The sequence below is a fragment of the Salmo salar genome, chromosome 02 (assembly GCF_965601325.2).
Source record: "Salmo salar chromosome 02, fSalSal1, whole genome shotgun sequence".
In the NCBI taxonomy this organism is placed as follows: Eukaryota; Metazoa; Chordata; class Actinopteri; order Salmoniformes; family Salmonidae; genus Salmo; species Salmo salar.
Window position 1 is genome coordinate 85,381,801 of NC_138292.1, and position 27,777 is coordinate 85,409,577.

Genomic DNA, 27,777 nt, shown 5'->3' on the forward strand with positions numbered 1-27,777 from the left:
AGGTTATGGAATTGTGAGGTGATTGCCCACAGTTAAAGTCCTGCAATAAGAGCTACGATGCTAATATTTGTGCAAACTCTTCACATTTCATGGACCCAAGATCCAGAGGTAACGCTGTACAGTAAAATAGAAGTATGTCCCAAATCAATTATAATACAGCCACAGTGCGACTTCAACACATTTTTGTTGTGTGTCAAATTACCTACTTATTGTCTTTTGTTTAATTCATATAACAACATTCTAACCTTGTTTAGCATGATCTAATCCAAATATGGCATTATTCCACTATATGTATCTGTTTGCATCAGTTTCAGTATGGAACTCTTATTTTGAAAGCAAACCCCAAATTCCATTGTGACATCATTATTCTAGCTACCATCACACATGTGCTTTTCCCACCTGATACAATAATAACTTGTAACCTGCACGGTCTCAGACAGAGTAGGGAGAAGAGCAACGGTCGGTAGTTGAGATCTGCCGCGTGCACAGAAGAACCACACTAGAACCTGACAGAGAAAACAACTCAAAACCTGTCAGACCATTAGACAAGTGAACCTGAACGAACCTGAGAGAAAACGGAGCCTTTGTTTTCAGAAGCGGCAGTGAGCCAAACCGGAGGAAAGATGATGAGTTTTCTGCCATACTTCTCCGCTGAGACGTGGACCCTCCTAGCCCTCCTCATCACCCTAATAGTAGTGTAAGGACTTACATCAAATCAAATGTTATTTGTCACATTTATCGTAGTTAACCGGTGTAGACTAGCAGTGAAATGCTTAGTTAGGGGTCCTCTTCCAACAATGCAAGATAAGATATATATTTTTTATACTTCTGTAGAACATATTACTAGTTAACTTGTGTGTACAGGTACGGGTACTGGCCCTATGGTGTTTTCACTAAGATGGGTGTCCCTGGTCCCAAACCCCTACCTTACATTGGCACAATGATGGAGTATAAAAAGGTTAGTACACATTCAGGATAAACATCTCTTTCATATTTTAAACAATTGTGTATTTTCCCCCCATGTAAAACAATACATTGAGAAGGAAAAAGAGGACTAGCCAGTTGTTTGAAAAATAGATAAATAAAAGGTGAAATGAGATATGATCAGTGTAGCATTTGTGTTGCTTGACCCTGGGTACCATAGAAAATAACAAACCCTCCTCAACCCTCACCTGTTTCAGGTGTGTTCTCTGTTCAGGAGTAAGACACACCTACATGACCAGGCATGAATCAGCTGTTTTGTTTCTTTCTCTCTTTGTCTCTCTCGCTCTCTCTCTCTACCTCTCTCTATCTCTCTCTCTCTCTCTCTCTACCTCTCTGTCTCTCTATCGCTCTCTCTCTCTCTCTCTACCTCTCTGTCTCTCTGTGTGCAGGGTTTCACTAACTTTGACACAGAGTGCTTTCAGAAGTACGGGAGAATCTGGGGGTGAGTTCAGTTGGCTGTACCGTACTATTATGACTCACAACTGTACTAGGTTCTTTCAATGAATCACCTGCTCGAGCTGTCATGTGACCATGAGGAATAGTATTAATTATATCAGCAACCAGAATAATGTTTTCTTTGTAGTTTTATATGAGGTGGTTAAATGTGTGTCTGTGTTTCTCCTCTGTGAAGGATCTATGATGGGAGGGAGTCTGTTCTGTGTATCATGTAGGATTGTAGGTGTACTCAGACCTCTTCACCTTTTCCACATTTTGTTACATTACAGCCTTATTCTAAAATGGATTTAATTGTTTTTTCCCCTCATCAATCTACACACACAATACCCCATAATGACAAATCAAAAACTGATTTTTAGATTTTTTTGCAAATATATAAAAAATGTCAAACTGAAATATTATATTTACATAAGTATTCAGTCCCTTTACTCTGTACTTTGTTGAAGCACTTTTGGCAGAAATTACAGCCTCGCGTCTTCTTGTGTATAATGGTACAAGCTTGGCACACCAATATTTGGGGAGTTTCTCCAATTCTTCTTTGCAGATCCGGTCTCTGGCTGGGCCACTCAAGGACATTCAGAGACTTGTCCCAAAGCCACTCCTGCGTTGTCTTGGCTGTGTGCTTAGGGTTGTTGTCATGCTGGAAGGTGAACCTTCACCCCAGTCTGAGGTCCTGAGAGCTCTTGAGCAAGTTTTCATCAAGGATCTCTCTGTACTTTTCTCCGTTCATCTGTCCCTCAATCCTGACTAGTCTGCCAGTCCCTGGCACTGAAAAACATCCCCACATCATGATGCTGCCACCACCATGCTTCACCGTAGGGATGGTGCCAGGTTTCCTCCAGTTTAATCTTGGTTTCGTCAGACCAGAGAACCTTGTTTCTCATGGTCTGAGAGTCTTTATGTACCTTTTGGCAAACTCCATGCGGGCTGTCATTTACCACTTTACAGAGGAGTGGCTTCCGTCTGGCCACTACCATAAATGCCTGATTGGTGGAGTGCTGTAGAGATGTTTCTCCTCCTGGAAGGTTCTCCCATCTCCACAGAGGAACTCTGGAGCTCTGTCAGAGTGACCATCGGGTTCTTGGTCACCTCCCTGACCAAGGCCCTTCTCCCCTGATTGCTCAGTTTGGCTTGGTGGCCAGCTCTAGGAAGAGTCTTGGTGGTTCCAGATTTCTTTGATTAAAGAATGATGGAGGCCACTGTGTTCTTAGGGACCTTCAATGCTCCAGAAATGTTCCCCAGATCTGTGGCTCGACACAATCCTGTCTCTGAGCTCTATGGATGATTCCTTTGACCTCATGGCTTGGTTTTTGCTCTGACATGCACTGTCAAGTGTGGGACCTTATATCGACAGGTGTGTGCTTTTCCAAATAAGGTTCAATCAGTGGAATTTACCACAAGTGGACTCCAATCAAGTTGTAGACACATCTCAAGCATGATCAATGGAAACAGGATGCACCTGAGCTCAATTTGGAGTCTCATAGCAAAGGGTCTGAATACTTATGTAAATAAGGTTTTTCTGTTTTTCGCTTCTCATTATGGGGTATTGTGTGAAGATTTATGTGGGGTTTTATTTATTTAATCAATTTTAGAATGAGGCTGTGACTAACAAATTGCCTCTGTGAAAGATCTATGATGGCAGGCAGTCTGTTCTGTGTATCATGTAGGTGTATATATAGTGGTTAAAGCCAGGTGTGTGCTTCTCCTCTGTGAAGGATCTATGATGGGAGGCAGTCTGTTCTGTGTACCATGTAGGTGTATATATAGTGGTTAAAGCCAGGTGTGTTTCTCCTCTGTGAAGGATCTATGATGGGAGGCAGCCTGTTCTGTGTACCATGTAGGTGTATATATAGTGGTTAAAGCCAGGTGTGTTTCTCCTCTGTGAAGGATCTATGATGGGAGGCAGCCTGTTCTGTGTACCATGTAGGTGTATATATAGTGGTTAAAGCCAGGTGTGTTTCTCCTCTGTGAAGGATCTATGATGGGAGGCAGCCTGTTCTGTGTACCATGTAGGTGTATATATAGTGGTTAAAGCCAGGTGTGTTTCTCCTCTGTGAAGGATCTATGATGGGAGGCAGCCTGTTCTGTGTACCATGTAGGTGTATATATAGTGGTTAAAGCCAGGTATGTTTCTCCTCTGTGAAGGATCTATGATGGGAGGCAGCCTGTTCTGTGTACCATGGACAAAAGCATGATCAAGACCGTCCTGATTAAAGAGTGTTTCAACATCTTCACCAACCGCATGGTGAGACACACACACACACACACACACACACACACACACACACACACACACACACACACACACACACACACACACACACACACACACACACACACACACACACACACACACACACACCCCTAATGATAATCGGAAAAATAATAACCCTAAAATTATTACTGATATTATTAATGCATTATTTGTGGCATTCATTATTCATACATTTTAAAGTAGTGTGAATATTATGTAAAGTTGTATTTATTTTATTTTATTTCACCTTTATTTAACCAGGTAGGCAAGTTGAGAACAAGTTCTCATTTACAGTTGCGACCTGGCCAAGATAAAGCACAGCAGTTTGACACATACAACAACACAGAGTTACACATGGAGTAAAACAAACATACAGTCAATAATACAGTAGAAAAATAAGTCTATATACAATGTGAGCAAATGAGGTGAGATAAGGGAGGTAAAGGCAAAAAAAGGCCATGGTGGTGAATTAAATACAATATAGCAAGTAAAACACTGGAATGGTAGACTTGCAGTGGAAGAATGTGCAAAGTAGAAATAGAAATAATGGGGTGCAAAGGAGCAAAATAAATAAATACAGTAGGGGAAGAGGTAGTTGTTTGGGCTAAATTATAGATGGGCTATGTACAGGTGCAGTAATCTGTGAGCTGCTCTGACAGCTGGTGCTTAAAGCTAGTGAGGGAGATCAGTGTTTCCAGTTTCAGAGATTTTTGTAGTTCATTCCAGTCATTGGCAGCAGAGAACTGGAAGGAGAGGCGGCCAAAGGAGGAATTTGCTTTGGGGGTGACTAGAGACATATACCTGCTGGAGCGCGTGCTACAGGTGGGTGCTGCTATGGTGACCAGCAAGCTGAGATAAGTGGGGACTTTACCTAGCAGGGTCTTGTAGATGACCTGGACGAGTATGAAGCGAGGGCCAGCCAACGAGAGCGTACAGGTCGCAGTGGTGTGTAGTATATGGGGCTTTGGTGACAAAACGGATGGCACTGTGATAGACTGCATCCAATTTATTGAGTAGGGTATTGGAGGCTATTTTGTAAATGACATTGCCGAAGTCGAGGATCGGTAGGATGGTCAGTTTTACAAGGGTATGTTTGGCAGCATGAGTGAAGGATGCTTTGTTGCGAAATAGGAAGCCAATTCTAGATTTCACTTTGAATTGGAGATGTTTGATGTGAGTCTGGAAAGAGAGTTTACAGTCTAACCAGACACCTAGGTATTTGTAGTTGTCCAAGTCGGAACCGTCCAGAGTAGTGATGCTGGACGGGCGGGCAAGTGCAGGCAGCGATCGGTTGAAGAGCATGCATTTAGTTTTACTTTTATTTAAGAGCAGTTGGAGACCACGGAAGGAGAGTTGTAGGGCATTGAAGCTCGTCTGGAGGGTTGGTAACACAGTGTCCAAAGATGGGCCAGTAGTATACATAATGGTGTCGTCTGCGTAGAGGTGGATCAAAGACTCACCAGCAGCAAGAGCGACATCATTGATGTATACAGAGAAAAGAGTCGGCCCAAGAATTGAACCCTGTGGCACCTCCATAGAGACTGCCAGAGGCCTGGACAACAGGCCATCCGATTTGACACACTGAACTCTATCAGAGAAGTAGTTGGTGAACCAGGCGAGGCAATCATTTGAGAAACCAAGGCTATTGAGTCTGCCGATGAGGATGTGGTGATTGACAGAGTCGAAAGCCTTGGCCAGGTCAATGAATACGGCTGCACAGTATTGTTTCTTATCGATGGCGGTTAAGATATCGTTTAGGACCTTGAGCGTGGCTTAGGTGCACCCATGACCAGCTCTGAAACCAGATTGCATAGCAGAGAAGGTGCGGTGGGATTCTAAATGGTCGGTAATCTGTTTGTTGACTTGGCTTTCGAAGACCTTAGAAAGGCAGGGTAGGATAGATATAGCTCTGTAGCAGTTTGGGTCAAGAGTGTCCCCCCCTTTGAAGAGGGGGATGACCGCAGCTGCTTTCCGATCTTTGGGAATCTCAGACGACACGAAAGAGAGGTTGAACAGGTTAGTAATAGGGGTTGCAACAATTTCGGCAGATCATTTTAGAAAGAAAGGGTCCAGATTGTCTAGACCTGCTGATTTGTAGGGGTCCAGATTTTGCAGCTCTTTCAGAACATCAGTTGACTGGATTTGGGAGAAGGAGAAATGGGGAAGGCTTGGGCGAGTTGCTGTGGGGGGTGCAGTGCTGTTGACCGGGGTAGGGGTAGCCAGGTGGAAAGCATGGCCAGCCGTAGAAAAATGCTTCTTGAAATTCTCAATTGTAGTGGATTTATCGGTGGTGACAGAGTTTCCTATCCTCAGTGCAGTGGGCAGCTGGGAGGAGGTGTTCTTATTCTCCATGGACTTTACAGTGTCCCAGAACTTTTTTGAGTTTGTGTTGCAGGAAGCAAATTTCTACTTGAAAAAGCTAGCCTTGGGTTTTCTAACTGCCTGTGTATATTGGTTTCTAACTTCCCTTAAAAGTTGCATATCACGGGGGCTGTTCGATGCTAATGCAGAATGCCACAGGATGTTTTTGTGTTGGTTAAGGTCGGTCAGGTCTGGAGAGAACCAAGGGCTATATCTGTTCCTGGTTCTACATTTCTTGAATGGGGCATTCTTATTTAAGATGGTGAGGAAGGCATTTAAAAAAAATAACCAGGCATCCTCTACTGACGGGATGAGGTCAATATCCTTCCAGGATACCCGGGACAGGTCGATTAGAAAGGCCTGCTCGCTGAAGTCTTTCAGGGAGCATTTGACATTGATGAGTGGAGGTCGTTTGACCCATTACGGATGCAGGCAATGAGGCAGTGATCGCTGAGATCTTGGTTGAAAACAGCAGAGGTGTATTTAGAGTAGAGGTTTACCGATTAATCGGAATGGCCGATTAATTAGGGCCTATTTCAAGTTTTCATAACAATCGGAAATCTGTATTTTTGGACGCCGATTTGACCGATTAAAATTTTTTTTTTTTTTTAAATGTGCCATTTTTTTTAAAGACCTTTATTTAACTAGGCAAGTCAGTTAAGAACACATTCTTACTTTCAATGACGGCCTAGGAACGGTGGGTTAACTGCCTTGTTCAGGGGCAGAACGACAGATTTTTACCTAGTCAGCTCAGGTATTCAATCTTGTAACCTTACGGTTAACTAGTCCAACACTCTAACCACCTGCTTTACATTGCACTCCACGCGAATGCAGTAAGAAGCCAATGTAAGTTGCTAGTTAGCATTAAACTTATCTTATAAAAACAATCAATCAATCATAATCACTAGTTAACTACACATGGTTGATGATATTACTAGTTTATCTAGCCTGTCCTGCGTTGCATATAACCTCTTAGGTACACGTTGCTCCAACCATAAACATCAACGCCTTTCTTAAAATCAATACACAAGTATATATTTTTAAACCTGCATATTTAGTTAATATTGCCTGCTAACATGAATTTCTTTTAACTAGGGAAAATGTGTCACTTCTCTTGCAAACAGAATCAGGGTATATGCAGCAGTTTGGGCCGCCTGGCTCGTTGCGAACTGTGAAGACTATATCTTCCTAATAAAGACAGCCGACTTCGCCAAACGGGGGATGATTTAACAAAAGCGGATTTGTGAAAAAAAGCACAATCGTTGCACGACTGTACCTAACCATAAACATCAATGCCTTTCTTAAAATCAATACACAGAAGTATATATTTTTAAACCTGCATATTTAGCTAAAAGAAATCCAGGTTAGCAGGCAATATTAACCAGGTGAAATTGTGTAATTTTGCGTTCATTGCACGCAGTCAGGGTATATGCAACAGTTTGGGCCGCCTGGCTCGTTGCGAACTAATTTGCCAGAATTCTACGTAATTATGACATAACATTGAAGGTTGTGCAATGTAACAGGAATAACTTTTTGTTTTCGAGATTATAGTTTCCAGATTCGACCATATTAATGACCTAAGGCTCGTATTTCTGTGTGTTATTATGTTATAATTAAGTCTATGATTTGATAGAGCAGTCTGACTGAGCGATGGTAGGCAGCAGCAGGCTCCTAAGCATTCATTCAAAATAGCACTTTCGTGCGTTTTGCCAGCAGCCCTTCGCAATGCATTGCGCTGTTTATGACTTCAAGCTTCTCAACTCCCAAGATTAGGCTGGTGTAACTGATGTGAAATGGCCAGCTAGTTAGCCGGGTGTGCGCTAATAGCGTTTCAAACGTCACTCGCTCTGAGACTTGGAGTAGTTGTTTCCCCTTGCTCAGCATGGGTAACGCTGCTTCGAGGGTGGCTGTTGTCGATGTGTTCCTGGTTCGAGCCCAGGTAGGAGCGAGGAGAGGGACGGAAGCTATACTGTTACACTGGCAATACTAAAGTGCCTGTAAGAACATCCAATAGTCAAAGGTATATGAAATACAAATCGTATAGAGAGAAATAGTCCTATAATTCCTATAATAACTACAACCTAAAACATCTTACCTGGGAATATTGAAGACTCATGTTAAAAGGAACCACCAGCTTTCATATGTTCTGAGCAAGGAACTTAAACGTTAGCTTTGTTACATGGCACATATTGCACTTTTACTTTCTTCTCCAACACTTTGTTTTTGCATTATTTAAACCAAATTGAACATGTTTCATTATTTGTTTGAGGCTAAATTGATTTTATTGATGTATTATATTAAGATAAAATAAGTGTTCATTCAGTATTGTTGTAATTGTCATTATTACATATAAATTAATTTAAAAAACGGGCGATTAATCGGTATCGCCTTTTTTGGGCCCTCCAATAATCGGTATCGGCGTTGAAAAATCATAATCGGTCGACCTCTAATTTAGAGGGCAAGTTGGTTAGGATGATATCTTTGAGGGTGCCCGTGTTTACGGCTTTGGGGTGGTACCTTGTAGGTTCATTGATAATATTTGTAAAATTGAGGGCATCAAGCTTAGATTGTAGGATGACTGGGGTGTTAAGCATGTGCCAGTTTAGGTCACCTAGCAGCACGAGCTCAGAAGATAGAAACAAATAAAGAAATACTATGATCATTATTAAATCATATAATTGTTATAACTGTCTGAATGGTGAGCTGTTTGATAATTAATACAACTGTCCTCCGTGTTTTAGGACTTCTGTCTGAACAGTGAGCTGTTTGATCATTAATACAACTGTCCTCCGTGTTTTAGGACTTCTGTCTGAACAGTGAGCTGTTTGATCATTAATACAACTGTCCTCCATGTTTTAGAATTCTGTCTGAATGGTGAGCTGTTTGATAATTAATACAACTGTCCTCCATGTTTTAGAATTCTGTCTGAATGGTGAGCTGTTTGATAATTAATACAACTGCCCTCCATGTATTAGAAGTTCCATCTGAACGGCGAGCTGTTTGATGCGGTGTCCTTTGCCGAGGACGATACATGGAGACGGATCCGCAGTGTCCTCTCACCTTCCTTTACCTCTGGACGACTAAAAGAGGTAGAACCATCCCTCCATCTCTCCCTTTCTATGTTTTATCAACATGTTATAAACGCTTTATAGCTTGTTATAAACTCTTTATTATCTCATTTTAGCTTGTTATAAACTCTTCATAAACTCATTATAGCTTGTTATAAACTCTTAACCTCATTATAGCTTGTTATAAACTCTTTATCTCATTATAGTTTGTTATAAACTCTATTATGTCATTGTAGCTCGTTAGAAACTCTTTATAAACTCATTATAGCTCATTATAAACTCTTTATAAACTCATTATAGTTTGTTATAAACTCTTTACAAACTCATTATAGCTTGTTATAAACTCTTTATAAACTCATTATAGCTTGTTATAAACTCTTTATAAACTCATTATAGCTTGTTATAAACGTGTTATAAACTCTTTATAAGTGCTTTATTATAGCTTGTAATTAACTTGTTATAAACTCATTATAGTTTGTTGTAAACTCTATATAAACTCATTATAGCTTGTTATAAACTCTTTAACTTATTATAGCTTGTTATAAACTCTTTATAAACTCATTATAGCTTGTTATAAACTATTAACTCTTTATAGCTTGTTATAAACTCTTTATAAACTCATTATAGCTAGTTATAAACTCTTTATAAACTCATTATGACTTGTTATAAACTCTTTATAAACTCATTATAGCTTGTTATAAACTCTTTATAAACTCATCGCTTGTTATGAACTCAAACCTAAATCAAATCAAATTGTATTTGTAGAAAACACATATTTAGCAGATGCGGGGGTAGTGAAATGCGCTAATATTTAACAATACACAACAATACACAATAGTCTAAAAGAAAAATAATGGAATTAAGAAATATAGAAATATTAGGATGAGCAATGTCGAAGTCTGGAGTATAAAATTATATATATGTATATATGTGATGGGATGTACAGACATTATGGACAGTATGTAGACAGATTATATAGCAAATCTGTAGAATACATCGATAGAATAGTATTTATACAGCAATAGCTAAATAGGATGAGCCTTTACTAGAAACAGTATATACAGTGCATTCGGAAAGTATTCAGACCCTTTTTCCACATTTTGTTACGTTACAGCCTTATTCTAAAATGTATTAAATACATATTTTCCCTCATCAATCTACTACACACAATGACAAAGTGAAAACCGTTTTTTTGACATTTTTGCAAATTTATTAAATATAATAAACAGATACCTTATTTAGATTATTGTTCAAAGGTGGAGTCATGCGTCCTCTGAAACATGACCCGTTTGACCACCTACTTCCAGTTTCACCGGATGTCAGCAGCACTAATGTGAAACACATGACCACCTACTTCTTGCTTGACCCAGATGTCAGCATCACTAATGTGAAACACCGTTCGACTGACAACCAGAGTCAGTTTGCAGGCGCCCGGCCCTGTCACACAGAGTCGCTAAAGCACGATAAGCCAAGGTCCCGGATGGCTCTGGGCCAATTATGTGCAATCCTTTGGGGTTCACGGTCAAGGTCGGTTGTGACACAGCCTGGGATCGAACACCAGGCTGTGCAGGGCTTTTGACCACTGCGATACCCAGGACCCCTATCTTCTTCATTCTAATGACATGCTTGAATCATAATATAGGACTAGAATTAGATGCAGATGGCTTTCACTTCTCTTCACAAAGATTTAATTGTTATATGAGTCTGAGTAAATAACTGCTATAGCTTACCGCCATTGCACGTTCGCTCTTAACATTCAGCAAACAAGAGCTTGCATCCCTCTTCGATTAGTCTATTTGTATAGGAAATGCAACAACAACAACAATGTCCAGCAAGCTATTCTAGTCTAGCTTTTCCTGAATGGGAATCCAAGAGCTAAGGAGCATAATTTACTGGTGTCTCTTAGTTATTTATCCCAGGAAAAGGGAGTGGTTTTGTGCGGTAACTCTCGGTAACCGAGTTATGGCCATTCAACCCTAATCATGGAACAGCACTCTGCTAACCTCTCTCTCTGTCTCTCTCTCTCTCTCTCTCTCTATATATATATATAGATGTTTTGTATCATGAAGCAGCACTCTTCTAACCTGCTGAGCGGAATGAAGAAGCAGGCAGATAAAGACCAGGCCATCGAACTGAAGGAGTGAGTCCTGACCTCTGACCTCTAACCTCGAATCTCTGGCTTGACACTTAGAAAACCCTTTCGCAATTATGTTAGCACAGCTGAAAACTGTCGTTCTGAGTAAAGAAGTAATACAACTGGCCTTCTTTAGACTAGTTGAGTATCTGGAGCATCAGCATTTGTGGGATTGATTAAAGGCTCGAAATGTCCAGAAACAAAGACTTTCTTCTGAAACTCGTCAGTCTATTCTTGTTCTGAGAAATGAAGGCTATTCCATGCGAGAAATTGCCAAGAAACTGAAGATCTCGTACAACGCTGTGTACTAGTTCCTTCACAGAACAGCGCAAACTGGTATGCTGGCCTTCTAGGCAGAGTTTAAAAAAAAGCTATATCTCAGACTGGCCAAAAAAAAGAAAAGATTAAAATGGGCAAAAGAACACAGACACTGGACAGAGGAACTCTGCCTAGAAGGCCAGAATCCCGGAGTCGCCTCTTCACTGTTGACGTTGAGACTGGTGTTTTGCGGGAACTATTTAAAGAAGCTGCTAGCTGGTCAGTAGTTTTAGTCAGTAGTTGTGTGGTCAAGATATCAAGATTTCATAACAATCGGTGATCGGCCTTTTTGGACGCCGTTTATGGCCGATTATATTGCAATCCACGAGGAGACTGCGTGGCAGTCTGACCACCTGTTATGCGATTGCAGCATCAAAAGGACCTTGTAGCTGCAAGGAGCCAAGGTAAGTTGCTAGCTAGCATTAAACGTATCTTATAAAAACAATCAATCTTCACATAATCACTAGTTTACTACACATGGTTGATAATATTACTAGGTTAACTAGCTTGTTCTGCGTTGCATATAATCAATGTGGTGCCTGTTAATTTATCATCGAGTCACAGCCTACTTCAACTTGATGATTTAACAAATGCGCATTCACGAAAAAAAGCACAATCGTTGCAATAACGTACCTAACCATAAACATCAATGCCTTTCTTGAAATCAGTACACAAGTATATTTATTAACCTACATATGTAGTTAAAATAAATTCATGTTAGCAGACAGTATTAACTAGGGAAATTATGTCACTTCTCTTGCGTTCAGTGCAATCAGAGTCAGGGTATATGCAGCAGTTTGGGCCGCCGGGCTCGTTGCGAACTGTTGAAAGGCCATTTATTCCGAACAAAGTCCGTAATTAATTTGCAAGAATATTAAATAACTATGACATAACATTGAAGGTTGTGCAATGTAACAGTAATATTTAGACTTAGGGTTGCCACCCATTTGATAAAATACGGAACGGATCTGTATTTCACTGAAAGAATAAACGTTTTATTTTCGTAATGAGAGGTTCTGGATTTGACCATATTAATTACCAAAGGCTCGTATTTCTGTGTGTTTATTATATTATGATTAAGTATATGATTTGATATTTGATAGAGCAGTCTGACTGAGCAGTGGTAGGCAGCAGCAGGCTCGTAAGTATTCATTCAAACAGCAGCTCTTAGTAATGCTTGGATGCACAGCGCTGTTTATGACTTCAAGCCTGTCACCTCCCAAGATTAGGCTGGCAATACTAAAGTGCTTTTAAGAACATCCAATAGTCAAAGGTATATGAAATACAAATAACATAGAGAGAAATAGTCCTATAATTCCTATAATAGCTACAACCTAAAACTTCTCAACTGGGAATATTGAAGACTCATGTTAAAAGGAATCACTACTTTCATATGTTCTCATGTTCTGAGCAAAGAACTTAAGGCTGGTGTGACCGATGTGAAATGGCTAGCTAGTTAGCCGGGTGCGCGCTAATAGCGTTTCAAACGCACTCGCTCTGAGACTTGGAGTAGTTGTTTCCCCTTGCTCTGCATGGCTAACGCTGCTTCGAGGGTGGCTGTTGTCGATGTGTTCCTGGTTCGAGCCCAGGTAGGAGCGAGGAGAGGGACGGAAGCTATACTGTTACACTGGCAATACTAAAGTGCCTATAAGAACATCCAATAGTCAAAGGTATATGAAATACAAATCGTATAGAGAGAAATAGTCCTATAATTCCTATATTAACTACAACCTAAAACATCTTACCTGGGAATATTGAAGACTCATGTTAAAAGGAACCACCAGCTTTCATATGTTCTGATGTTCTGAGCAAGGGACTTAAACGTTAGCTTTGTTACAAGGCACATGTTGCACTTTTACTTTCTTCTCCAACACTTAGTTTTTGCATTATTTAAACCAAATTGAACATGTTTCATTATTTATTTGAGACTAAATAGATTTTATTTATGTATTATATTAAGTTACAATAAAAGTGTTCATTGTTCATTCAGTATTGTTGTAATTGTCATTTATTACAAATATATATATCTATATATATCTATAATCGGCTTCGAAAAATCATAATCGGTCGACCTCTAGTGTGGTCAGTAGTTGTGTGGTCAGTAGTTGTGTGGTTGGGGTCAATAGTTGTGTGGTCAGTAGTTGTGTGGTCAGTAGTTGTGTGGTCAGTAGTTGTGTGGTCAATAGTTGTGTGGTCAATAGTTGTGTGGTCAGTAGTTGTGTGGTCAGTAGTTGTGTGGTCTGTGTTTGTGTGGTCAGTAGTTGTGTGGTCAGTAGTTGTGTGGTCAATAGTTGTGTGGTCAGTAGTTGTGTGGTCAATAGTTGTGTGGTCAGTAGTTGTGTGGTCAGTAGTTGTGTGGTCTGTAGTTTGTGTGGTCAGTAGTTGTGTGGTTGCGGACAGTACTTGTGTGGTTGTCATCAGTAGTTGTGCGGTCAGTAGTTGTGATCAGTAGTTGGGTGGTTGTGGTCAGTAGTTGTGGTCAGTAGTTGTGTGGTTGTGGTCCATAGTTGTGTGGTCAGTAGTTGTGCGGCTGTGGTCAGTAGTTGTGGTCAGTAGGTTTGTGGTCAGTAGTTGTGTTGTCAGTAGTTGTGGTCGGTAGTTGTGTGGTCCGTAGTTGTGTTGTCAGTAGTTGTGTGGCCAGTAGTTGTGTGGTCAATAGTTGTGTGGTCAGTAGTTGTTTGGTTGCGGACAGTACTTGTGTGGTTGTCATCAGTAGTTGTGCGGTCAGTAGTTGTGATCAGTAGTTGGGTGGTTGTGGTCAGTAGTTGTGGTCAGTAGTTGTGTGGTTGTGGTCCATAGTTGTGTGGTCAGTAGTTGTGCGGCTGTGGTCAGTAGTTGTGGTCAGTAGGTTTGTGGTCAGTAGTTGTGTTGTCAGTAGTTGTGGTCGGTAGTTGTGTGGTCCGTAGTTGTGTTGTCAGTAGTTGTGTGGCCAGTAGTTGTGTGGCCAGTAGTTGTGTGGCCAGTAGTTGTGTGGCCAGTAGTTGTGTGGTCAGTAATTGTGTGGTCAGTAGTTGTGTGGTCAGTAATTGTGTGGTCGGTAGTTGTGTGGTCAGTAGTTGCGGTCAGTCGTTGTGTGGTCAGTAGTTGTGGTCAGTAGTTGTGCGGTGGCAAGAAAAAGTATGTGAACACTATGGAATTACCTGGATTTCGGCATAAATTGGTCATAAACTTTGATCTGATCTTCAAGTCACAACTATAGACAAACATGGTATGCTTAAACTAATAACACACAAACAATTATATGTTTTTATGTCTTTATTGAATACACCGTGAACACCTTAAACATTCACAGTGCAGGGTGGAAGAAGTATGTGAACCCTTAGATTTAATAACTGATTGACCCTCCTTTGGCAGCAATAACCTCAACCAAACGTTTTCTGTAGTTGTGGATCAGACCTGCACAACGGTCAGGAGGAATTTCGGACCATTCATCTTTACAAAACTGTTTCACTTCCACAATATTCTTAGGATGTCTGGTGTGAACCACTCTCGAGGTCATGCCACAGCATTTTAAATCGTTTTGAGGTCAGGACCCTGACTGGGCTACTCCAGAAGGCGTTTTTTATTCTCTTGAAGCCATTCTGTTGATGATTTACTTCTGTGTTTTGGGTCGTTGTCCTGTTACATCACCCAACTTCTGTTGAGCTTCAACTAGCAGACAGATAGCCTTACAATCTCCTGCAAAATGTCTTGATTAACTTGGGAATTTATTTTTCCGTTGATGATAGCAAGCTGTCAAGGCCCAGAGGCAGCAAAGCATCCCCAAACAATGATGCTCCCTCCACCATACTTTACAGTTGGGAAGAGGTTTTATGTTGGTGTGCTGTGCCTTTTTTTGTCCACACATAGTGTTGGGTGTTCCTTCCAAACAACTCAACTGTAGTTTCATCTGTCCACAGACAATTTTTCCAGTAGCGCTGTGGAACATCCAGGTGCTCTTTTGTGAACTTCAGATGTGCAGAAATGTTTGTTTTTTTGATAGCAGTGGCTTCTTCCGTGGTGTCCTCCCATGAGCACCATTCTTGTTTATTGTTTTACGTATCGTAGACTCGTCAACAGAGATGTTAGCATGTTCCAGAGATTTCTGTAAGTCTTTAGCTGACACTCTAGGATTCTTCTTAACCTCATTGAGCATTCTGCACTGTGCTCTTGCAGTCATCTTTGCAGGACGGCCACTGCTAGGGAGAGTAGCAACAATGCTGAACTTTCTCCATTTATAGACAATTTGTCTTACCGTGGACTGTTGAACATCAAGGCTTTTAGACATACTTTTGTAACCCTTTCCAGCTTTATACAAGTTAACAATTCTTAATCTTAGGTCTTCTGGGATCTCTTTTGTTCCAGGCATGGTTCACATCAGGCAATGCTTCTTGTGAATAGCAAAGTCAAGTTTTGTGAGTGTTTTTTATAGGGCAGGGCAGCTCAAACCAACATCTCCAATCTCGTCTCATTGATTGGACTCCAGGTTAGCTGACTCCTGACTCCAATTCGAAAAGACCTCAGTGTAGGTGTTCACATACTTTTTCCAACCTACTGAATGTTAAAATGATGAATTCAATATAGACAAGAAAAATACAATAATTTGTGTTATTAGTTTAAGCAGACTGTGTGTCTATTGTTGTGACTAAGATGAAGATAAGATCAAATTTTATAACAAATTTATGCAGAAATCCAGGTAATTCCAAACGGTTCACATACTTTTTCTTGCCATTGTAGTTATGTGGTCAGTAGATGTGTGGTTGTAGTCAGTAGTTGTGTGGTCAGTAGTTGTGTGATTGTGGTCAGTAGTTGTGTGGTCAGGAGTTGTGGTCGGTAGTTGTGTGGTTGTGGTGAGTAATTGTGGTGAGAAATTGTGGTCGGTAGTTGTGTGTTCAGTAGTTGTGTGGTTGTGGTCAGTAGTTGTGTGGTTATGGTCAGTTGTTGTGTGGTCAGTAGTTGTGGTCGGTAGTTTATGGTTGCAGTCAGTAGTTGTGCGGTCAGTACTTGTGTGGTTGTGGTCAGTAGTTGTGGTCAGTAGTTGTGTGGCCAGTAGATGTTTGGTTGTGGTCAGTAGTTGTGTGGTCAGTAGTTGTGTGGTCAGTAGTTGTGGGGTTGTGGTCAGTATTTGTGTGGTCAGTAGTTGTGTGGTCAGTAGTTGTGTGATCAGTAGTTTTGTGGTTGTGGTCAGTAGTGGTGTGGTCAGTAGTTGTGTGGTCAGTAGTTGTGTGGTCAGTTGTTTTGTGGTCGTGGTCAATAGTTGTGTGGCCAGTAGTTGTATGGTCAGCAATTGTGCGGTCTGTAGTTGTGGTCTGTAGTTGTGCGGTCACCAGTTGTGGTCAGTAGTTGTGGTCTGTAGTTGTGTGGTCAGTAGTTGTGTGGTGAGTAGTGGTGTGTCAGTAGTTGTGTGGTTGTTGTCAGTTGTTGTGGTTAGTAGTTGTGTAGTTGTGGTCAGTAGATGTGTAGATGTGGTCCGTGGTTGTGGTCAGTAGTTGTGTAGTTGTGGTCAGTAGTTGTGTAGATGTGGTCCGTGGTTGTGGTCAGTAGTTGTGTAGTTGTGGTCAGTAGTTGTGTAATTGTGGTTGTGTTGCAGGTTCTTTGGGCCCTACAGTATGGACGTGGTCACCAGCACAGCCTTCAGTGTGGACATTGACTCTCTGAACAACCCTTCAGACCCCTTCGTCTCCAATGTTAAGAAAATGATCAAGTTTGACCTGTTCAACCCACTGTTCCTCCTAATCGGTGAGACCGCACATGCACACACACCCAGACACACAGACACAAAGTTGAACTTTTTAATCATATGAAGTTGTATACCTTTCTGTAAAACGTTCCTCTCCTCTCCTTCTCCAGCTTTGTTTCCGTTCACAGGTCCTATCTTGGAGAAGATGAAGTTTTCTTTCTTCCCGTCTGCGGTGACAGACTTCTTTTACGCCTCGCTGGCTAAGATCAAATCTGGACGTGACACTGGGAACTCAACTGTAAACATGTTTTATGTTCATATTTGATTGTTATATTGATATTTTCATCTGTACAATTGTATTTGTATTGTAATATTCTGTATTTATTTATTACGTAACAATGTAACTATGTAATCTAACTAGTGATGGACACCAATATGGAATGTCTATATCAATATCATGTCGGAATTCAAAAAACTATTATTGGGACCCAAATATCTACATTCATATTAGAATCTGTTTGTGTTGGTTGTGATTGGACGAGATCCATTAGAATCAGTTTGTGTTGGTTGTGATTGGACCAGATACATTAGAATCTGTTTATGTTGGTTGTGATTGGACCAGATCCATTGGAATCTGTTTGTGTTGGTTGTGACTGGACCAGATCAATTAGAATCTGTTTGTGTTGGTTGTGATTGGACCAGATCCATTAGAATCTGTTTGTGTTGGTTGTGACTGGACCAGATCAATTAGAATCTGTTTGTGTTGGTTGTGACTGGACCAGATCAATTAGAATCTGTTTGTGTTGGTTGTGACTGGACAAGATCCAGTAGAATATGTTTTGTGTTAGTTGTGACTGGACCAGATCCAATAGAATCTGTTTGTATTGGTTGTGACTGGACGAATTTGACCTCATGTCTATCTGCTTCCAGAGTCGGGTGGATTTCTTACAGCTGATGATCGACTCTCAGAAAGGCAGCGACACAAAGACAGGAGAGGACCAGACTAAAGGTACCTGCCGAACAAACACCTTGTCATGTGCGTCGTAAGGATTGGACCAAGGCACAGCGGGTAAAGTGCTCATCTTGTTAATTAATTTAAAGGAAACACTTAAACAAAATAAACAAACGACGATAACAGTTCCATAAGGCTCACAGGCTATACAGAAAATAACCACCCACAAAACACAAGTGAAAACAAACCCAACTAAATATGGCCTCCAATTAGAGACAACAACAACCAGCTGCCTCTAATTGGAGGTCATTGCCAAAAACCCAACATAGAAAAAGAAAACTAGATATACACATAGAAATAGAAAATATAGAACATAAACCAAAAACACCGAAACACACAAAACAAACACCCCCTGCCACGCCCTGACCAAACTACAATAACAAATAACCCCTTTTACTGGTCAGGACGTGACAGTACCCCCCCCCCCCCAAGGTGCAGACCCCGAATGCACCTCAAAAACAAAAACCCCAGAAAAATAACTCAAAACTTATAGGGAGGGAAGGGAGGGTGGCCACCGTCAACAACGGTCCCTGTGCTACACCCCCCTTCCCAATCCTCCCACTATGGAGGTGGCTCTGGCTCTGGGCGTAGCTCCCGTTCAGAAGACCCTAGGCTGGGGAGCGTGGCTGGAGACTCCGGGCTGAGGATCGTGGCTGGAGACTCCGGGCTGAGGAGCGTGGCTGAAGACTCCGGGCTGAGGAGCGTGGCTGGAGACTCCGGGCTGGGGAGCGTCGCTGGAGGCTCCTGGCTGAGGAGCGTCGTTGGAGGCTCATGGCTGAGGAGCGTTGCTGGAGGCTCAGGGCTGAGGAGCGTCGCTGGAGGCTCAGGGCTGAAGAGTGTCGCTGGAGGCTCAGGGCTGTGGAGCGTTGCTGGAGGCTCAGGGCTGTGGAGCGTCGCTGGAGGCTCAGGGCTGAGGAGCACCGCTGGAGGCTCAGGGCTGAGGAGCGCCGCTGGAGGCTCAGGGCTGAGGAGAGTCGCTGGAGGCTGAGTGCTCACAGCAGGCACTTGCTGTACCGGGTTATGGAGGCGCACTGGAGGATGAGTGCAGGGAACAGGAACAGGAACAGGACGTACTGGACTGGGCAGACTCACTGGAAGCCTGGTGCGTGGGGCTGGTTTAGGAGGCGCCAGACTAGTAACACACACCTCAGGGCTAGTGTGAGGAGCAGGAACAGGGTAAACTGGACCGAGGAGATGCACTGGTGGCCAGATGCGCTGCGCCGGCGCACTTCTCCCTGGCTGCCGGCCAACTCTCGCCTGGCAACGCTGCGGAGCCCTTATTGACCGCACCAGACTGTGCACGCGTATGGGCGACACAGTGCATATCTCCGCATAACAAGGTATTTGCTTAATCCGTCGCTCCCCATAATAAGCACGGGGAGTTGGCTCAGGTCTCCATCCTGACTCTGCCCAACTCCCCGTGTGCCCCCCCCCATTTTTTTTGGGGGGGGGTTGCCTCTCGGCCTCATGTTGCTCCCTTACTTTCCTCTCCCAGAAATGTCGTTCTGCCTTCGCTGCCTCCAGTTCCTCCTTCGGTCGCCGGTACTCCCCTGCCTGCCTCCAGGGTCCCTTTCCATCTAAAATCTCCTCCCAAGTCCACGACTCCAAATATCTCTCCTGCTGCTCCTTCTTCCGCTGCTTGGTCCTTTTTTGGTGGGTGGTTCTGTCATGTGCGTCGTAAGGATTGGACCAAGGCACAGCGGGTAAAGTGCTCATCTTGTTAATTTATTTAAAGGAAACACTTAAACAAAATAAACAAATGACGATAACAGTTCCATAAGGCTCCCAGGCGATACAGAAAATAACCACCCACAAAACACAAGTGAAAACAAACCCAACTAAATATGGCCTCCAATTAGAGACAACAACAACCAGCTGCCTCTAATTGGAGGTCATTGCCAAAAACCCAACATAGAAAAACAAAACTAGATATACACATAGAAATAGAAAATATAGAACATAAACCAAAAACACCGAAACACACAAAACAAACACCCCCTGCCACACCCTGACCAAACTACAATAACAAATAACCCCTTTTACTGGTCAGGATGTGACACACCTGTAAACTGCTGTCACCAACACACACCTGTAAACTGCTGTTACCAACACACACCTGTAAACTACTGTTACAAACAAACATCTGTAAACTACTGTTACAAACACACGCATGTAAACTACTGTTACCAACACACACCTGTAAACTACTGTTACAAACACACGCATGTAAACTACTGTTACCAACACACACCTGTAAACTACTGTTACCAACACACACCTGTAAACTACTGTTACAAACACACACCTGTACATTACTGTTACAAACACACACCTGTTACAAACACACACCTGTTAAAAACACATACCTGTACACAAGACACACCTGTAAACTACTGTTACAAACACAGACCTGTTACAAACTATTCTCTTCATCTCTCTCTTTCTCTCTCTCTCTCTCCCTTCACAGGACTGACTGATCATGAGATCTTGTCTCAGGCCATGATCTTCATCTTCGCCGGCTACGAGACCAGCAGCAGTACTATGAGTTTCCTGGCCTATAACCTGGCAACCAACCCCCATGTCATGGCCAAACTGCAGGAGGAGATAGATACTGTGTTCCCCAACAAGGTAATCCCCATGTCATGACCAAACTGCAGGAGGAGGTAGATACTGTGTTCCCCAACAAGGTAACCCCCACACCATGACCAAACTGCAGGAGAAGATAGATACTGTATTCCCCAACAAGGTAACCCCCACACCATGACCAAACTGCAGGAGGAGATAGATACTGTGTTCCCCAACAAGGTAACCCCCACACCATGACCAAACTGCAGGAGGAGATAGATACTGTGTTCCCCAACAAGGTAACCCCCACACCATGACCAAACTGCAGGAGGAGATAGATACTGTGTTCCCCAACAAGGTAACCCCCACACCATGACCAAACTGCAGGAGGAGATAGATACTGTGTTCCCCAACAAGGTAACCCCCACACCATGACCAAACTGCAGGAGGGGATAGATACTGTATTCCCCAACAAGGTAACCCCCACACCATGACCAAACTGCAGGAGGAGATAGATACTGTGTTCCCCAACAAGGTAACCCCCACACCATGACCAAACTGCAGGAGGAGATACATACTGTGTTCCCCAACAAGGTAACCCCCACACCATGACCAAACTGCAGGAGATAGATACAGTGTTCCCCAACAAGGTAACCCCCACACCATGTCCAAACTGCAGGAGGAGATAGATACTGTGTTCCCCAACAAGCAGGGGCGGAAATCCCGGGGGGGACGGGGGGGACACGACCCCCCCATCCTGGGAAAAATATGATTTGTCCCCCCCAATATATCACTGAAACATAACTATGTAATTTAAATAATATTAATAATACGCAATGAAAGCAATTGTGCTGATTATAGACACTTAATAGCGCGTTTTTAAGTTTCAAAAGATTGCGACCCCCCCACCCTTTGCCTCACAATGGTTTGAGCCACTGCCAGTTCCTTAATTGGCAAGGTAACAGAGGGGTGGTATCCACTGTCTGAAAGGCACTCAATGAACGTAACTGACCTGAGGTTAATCCAGTCAATCGCGCACACACACTAGCTGAATATACAGAGCTAGCGGGCAAATATTAACTAGTAAGCTAGCTAGTACCTATTCCATTTATGTGGCCTCGTCAAAGATGGAATCTTTGCTATCGTCAATTTATTCCAAGATCAGCATGCAGATGATGTAAGTTAGTGCTTCAAAGTCCCTGTGATAAGGTTAGCGATAAACTGAAGTCCAAACTGAACAGAACTACACTCTCTTCTACCATTGTCTTAAATATATTTAATGGTCTCGTTGCAAAAGCTAAATTGTCGCAAGGGAACTTTTATTTATTTATTTTATTTCACCTTTATTTAACCCAGGTAGCAAAGATTATAGCAAACACCACTGAAACGGAATTGATGCTCGCTAGCTTTGCAAATTCAGCTATTGTTGGAAGCCAGCCAATATGAAACAAACTATAAAAATGTCAAAAGGTTGCAGCATATGTTGTGTAAATGGTGAACTCATACAGCTGTCAACTCTTGTCATTTTAATCCGTTTCACATTTGCTAGCTACCTTTTAGATCGAAGCCCAAATAGAATGATAAAAGATAAGATGATAGAAGCCCATCTCCTACTGTAAATAACCTACACACTGTGTGTGTGTGTAGCCAGCCAGCCAGGTGGAAAAATGGCAGAAAAATAAAAGACGGACATCAGAGTATTTTTCAGTACACCAAAACGCAAAGTAAGAACCCTAGTAGCCTAATATCTCAAAGACTAGTTGATAAAATGTTCATAAGAAAGAAATGAAATTCTAATGGAAATGTTTCACAATGATGTCATTAGGCAGAGCAGGCAACAGATGGTACACAGGCAGCAGAGTTGGGGACAGATATGCAGGGACAGACTGGCAGAGACAGGGAGTCTCAGGTAAGTTTGTTGAGTCTTTGTTTGGCAACATTATGAAAGGTTCTCCATTTTTTTGACTTGTAAAATAGGAACATAATTGGAAAATGCCATGGATACCCCCACTCTCAACTTAAACTGGTGACTGAACTAAGATTTGTTAAAGGCAATGGTATTGCTGTTGTGATTAGTTGTGTAGTTTTGGGTACCGGTAGTTAGGAGTACGGCAAACACCTTATTTCTTTGGTTCCTCAATATACATTTACCATATTACAATGTAGGCTATGTGTTACAGCACTACTTTTGGTGTCCCCCTCAGGAATTGCTCTTGAGAAAATTTCATGTAATTGTCCCCTCCAAAGTTGATATCAGATTTTCGCCCCTGCCAATAAGGTAACCCCCACACCATGACCAAACTGCAGGAGGAGATACATACTGTGTTCCCCAACAAGGTAACCCCCACACCATGACCAAACTGCAGGAGGAGATAGATACTGTGTTCCCCAACAAGGTAACCCCCACACCATGACCAAACTGCAGGAGGAGATAGATACTGTGTTCCCCAACAAGGTAACCCCCACACCATGACCAAACTACAGGAGGAGATAGATACTGTGTTCCCCAACAAGGTAACCCCCACACCATGACCAAACTGCAGGAGGAGATAGATACTGTGTTCCCCAACAAGGTAACCCCCACACCATGACCAAACTGCAGGAGGAGATAGATACTGTGTTCCCCAACAAGGTAACCCCCACACCATGACCAAACTGCAGGAGGAGATAGATACTGTGTTCCCCAACAAGGTAACCCCCACACCATGACCAAACTGCAGGAGGAGATAGATACTGTGTTCCCCAACAAGGTTTTCAATGTCAGATGTGTTGAGGTACTGATGTGTGTGTATCCCCTGTGCCAGATGTGGGGAGGTACTGATGTGTGTGTAACCCTGGTGTCAAATGTGGTGAGGTTCTGATTTGTATGTAACCCTGGTGCAGGCTCCAATCCAGTACGAAGCTCTGATGCAGATGGACTATTTGGACTGTGTGTTGAACGAGTCTCTGAGACTGTACCCCATCGCCCCGCGACTGGAGAGGGTCGCCAAGAAGACGGTGGAGATTAACGGCATCGTCATCCCCAAAGACTGCGTTGTCCTGGTTCCCACGTGGACCCTCCACCGTGACCCAGAGATCTGGTCAGACCCTGAGGAGTTCAAACCAGAGAGGTACTGGACCGCACCGTAACCACAATCTAACCATAACACAACCTTAATACAACCACAGTACAACCATTACACAACCACAATACAACCATAACACAACCTTAATACAACCACTGTACAACCATTACACAACCACAGCACAACCACAAAATAACCACAAGTCAACCATTACACAACTATAACACAACCACAAAACAATCTTAAGTCAACCATAACACAACCACAAGTCAACCTTAACACAACCACAAGTCAACCATAACATAACCACAAGTCAACCATAACACAACCACAAGTCAACCATAACACAACCACAAGTCAACCATAACACAACCACAAGTCAACCATAACACAACCACAATTCAACCACAAAACAACCACAATACCACAATACAAGATCATTATTTAATTTTGCTACAACGTAACCACAACTACAGGGCATTATAATACTGCAGTGCAATGTATTATGTGTCTGAAACACAACCACAAATCAACTACAATACAATGTGTAATGTGTCTGCCCTCTCCCTGTCCAGGTTCAGTAAGGAGAACAAGGAGTCTATTGATCCGTACACATACATGCCGTTTGGGGCGGGGCCCAGGAACTGTATCGGGATGCGTTTCGCCCTGATCATGATCAAACTGGCCATGGTCGAGATCCTCCAGAGTTTCACTTTCTCCGTTTGCGACGAGACCGAGGTGAGACGCTCACCTGAGCAGACAGAATATGACATCATCAAAACATCAGTATCATTCATAGATTTGGATAGAGGCTGCACTTGCCGCAGCACCTGTTTTAACATGGTCACCACCTGTTTCAACATGGTCACCACCTGTTTCAACATGATCACCACCTGTTTCAACATGATCACCACCTGTTTTAACATAGTCACCACCTGTTTTAACATGATCACCACCTGTTTTAACATGATCACCGCCTGTTTTAACAAGTTCACCACCTGTTTTAACATGGTCACCACCTGTCTTAACATGGTCATCACCTGTTTTAAAATGGTCACCACCTGTTTTAACATGGTCACCACCTGCTTAAGAAGTTCACCACCTGTTTTAAAATGGTCAACCCAAAATATGGTCAGTACCTATTTTATCACTGTCCGCACCCATTTTAGCAAGGTCAGCACCCATTTAACATGGTCACCTCCTATTTTAAGAAGTTCACCACCTGTTTTAACATGGTCAGCACCTGTTTTAACAAGTTTACCACCTGTTTTAACATGGTCACGACCTTTTTTAGCGTTGTCAACACCTGTTTTAACATGGTCACCACCTGTTTTAACATTGTCACCACCGGTTTTAACATGGTCAGCACCTGTTTCAACATGGTCTGTTATTCTCTATAGATCCTGTTGGAGATGGACAACCAAGGTTATGTTCTGTTCTGTTATTCTCTATAGATCCCATTGGAGATGGACAAGCAGTTTCTGCTGATGCCAAAACGACCAATCAAACTGAGGCTGGAGCCCCGTATCATCACCTCTAGCAACACCACCGCCATTTCTCTGAAGAGTCCAGCAACATGACCAAATGCCGGAGTACTGTACCCTACCCTGGAGTACCATAACATCTATCCATCTATCTATCTATCTATCTATCTATCTATCTATCTATCTATCTATCTATCTATCTATCTATCTATCTATCTATCTATCTATCTATCTATCTATCTATCTATCTATCTATCTATCTATCTATCTATCTATCTATCTATCTATCTATCTATCTATCTATCTATCTATCTATCTATCTATCTATCTATCTATCTATCTATCTACCTACCTACCTACCTACCTACCTATCACTCTTTCTATCTATCTTGAACAAAAATCTAAAGGCAACATGAAACAATTTCAAAGATTTTGCTGTGCTACAGCTCACATAAGGAAATCAATCAATTGAAATGAGGCCCTAATCTATGGATTTCACATGACGTACTGCCAAATTCTCTAAAACAATGTTGGAGGTGGCATATGGTAGAGAACTGAACATTCAATTATCTGGCAAATACTCTGGTGGACATTCCTGCAGTCAGGATGCTGACTGTGGCATTGGGTTGTGTTGTGTGACAAAACTGCACATTTTAGAGTGGCCTGTTATTGCCCCCAGCACTAGGTGCACCTGTGTAATAATCATGCTGTTAAATCAGCTTCTTGATATGCCACACCTGTCAGGTGGATGGACTATCTTAACAAAGGATAAAATGCTCACTTACAGGTATGTTAACAAATTTGTTGACAACATTTGAGAGAAATAGGCTTTTTGTGCGTATGGAACATTTCTGGGATCTTTTATTTCAGCTCATGAAACGTTATTGTTAAGTATATCACAATCTATCATCTATCTATCTGTCTATCTATCTATCGGCTACTGAATATTCAGTCCTTACCCTGCTATATACTACTGAATATTCAGGCTGGGATTCAATAGGCTACTTAATATAATATACTCAGCCCTTACCCTGCTATAGGATACTGAATATTCAGTTCTTACCCTAACCCTGCTATAGGCTACTGAATACTCAGCCCTTACCCTGACCCTGCTATAGGCTACTGAATATTCAGTCCTTATCCTAACCCTGCTATAGGCTACTGAATACTCAGTCCTGACCCAGCTATAGGCTACTGAATATTCAGGCTGGGATTCAATAGGCTACTTAATATAATATGATAATCAGACTGCATTCACAATGAATGTAGGATATGTCAGTTCAATCAGAAATGACCTTTAAAATGGCACATAACTGACAAAGTGCTGGGATTGAATCCTGGTCTTAGTCTCATGCTTGGTTTGAGTAGGACTCAGAAACCCATTTCCACCAGATAAAAGAAAGATAGTAATACTATGGATGCATTAGGGGTACATGTCTTGTTAAAGTTAGACACCAGGAGGTATTAAATCCATGGCATGATGTCATGTCTGGATCCTGCACACTACTGGCTGGTGGCTGGAATTCTCCTAGAATGTAGAACTCTAGCTGGTGTTCTCTAGAACTGTACTCTAATTCTGTTCCTCTGTGTGTTCTGCTGTCCAGTCATTCCAAAATAGCATCTTTACTGTCTGTTGAAATGATCCCTGTAGCTGCTTTGCTTTAACTTTAATCATCACAAACCAATAAAAATCATCACACTAATGAACAAGGTCGTCTGTGTATTTATTAACGTTCATAAAACAAAACTTAAGACACAAACACACACAAATATACATGAGAACAATCAGTATAGATTGATTTGTGTCATTTATCAAGACATACTGTATTTGTATTTTCATTCAGCTAGGCCTAAATGTAGTGTTACAACTTGGTCATCCACACACGTTTCTTTTCAGATCCCAATACCACCCTTGTGTAGTCGTTGGATGTAAATACACAGCCCTGGTAGCTCCCAGGTCCCATTACAAACTATTAATTCACTTTCTACATTTTCCAGCTCTTGTACTTTCTGCATTGATAAACACAGAGCTGATCATCTCTGGTCGCAAAATTCACCTCCTTCACAAAGAGCAACGTTTTTTGAATCAGAAGATAATATTGCAGCTTATAATCAGTTGGAATACCAGGTTCACATCTTACGTCATACTTTTTTGCCATCTAGTTTAATATATTTTTAATGTAATCTATGGCATTATTTAGGATCCTTAAGACATAAGCTTCTACTATACTAAATAAAACAAATGATTAGAATAACAGTGTGGTTTCACATAAAACTATTTTGGAAATAGTGTGCCTTTAAAACGGAAGCAAACAGAGCAAAACGTGGAGGGACATACCTGAATTTATCCCAATAGAAACTCTCATTTTGCTCTGTGTGCTTCCATTTAGTTCTTAAACGTTAAACGGTTTCCGTAA

General features: G+C 42.0%; 1 protein-coding gene across 2 annotated transcripts; it reads left to right on the plus strand.

Moving 5' to 3' along the window:
- The first annotated feature begins 391 nt into the window (after window positions 1–391).
- On the plus strand, window positions 392–27,070 carry LOC106591782 (cytochrome P450 3A27). 2 transcript variants are annotated; one of them, XM_045711245.2, is made up of 13 exons: window positions 392–697; window positions 865–958; window positions 1,374–1,426; window positions 3,586–3,685; window positions 9,031–9,144; window positions 11,175–11,263; window positions 17,145–17,293; window positions 17,405–17,532; window positions 18,165–18,243; window positions 20,714–20,874; window positions 23,695–23,921; window positions 24,452–24,614; window positions 25,331–27,070. In XM_045711245.2, exons 1-13 carry the CDS (start codon window positions 624–626, stop codon window positions 25,454–25,456), a joined length of 1,557 nt encoding a protein of 518 aa, XP_045567201.1. In that variant the 5' UTR covers window positions 392–623; the 3' UTR covers window positions 25,457–27,070. The 2 variants fall into 2 exon arrangements, with proteins under 2 accessions (XP_045567201.1, XP_082823941.1); XM_082967815.1 differs by lacking the exons at window positions 392–697; window positions 865–958; window positions 1,374–1,426; window positions 3,586–3,685 and adding an exon at window positions 8,912–8,929.
- Window positions 27,071–27,777: the final 707 nt, after the last annotated feature.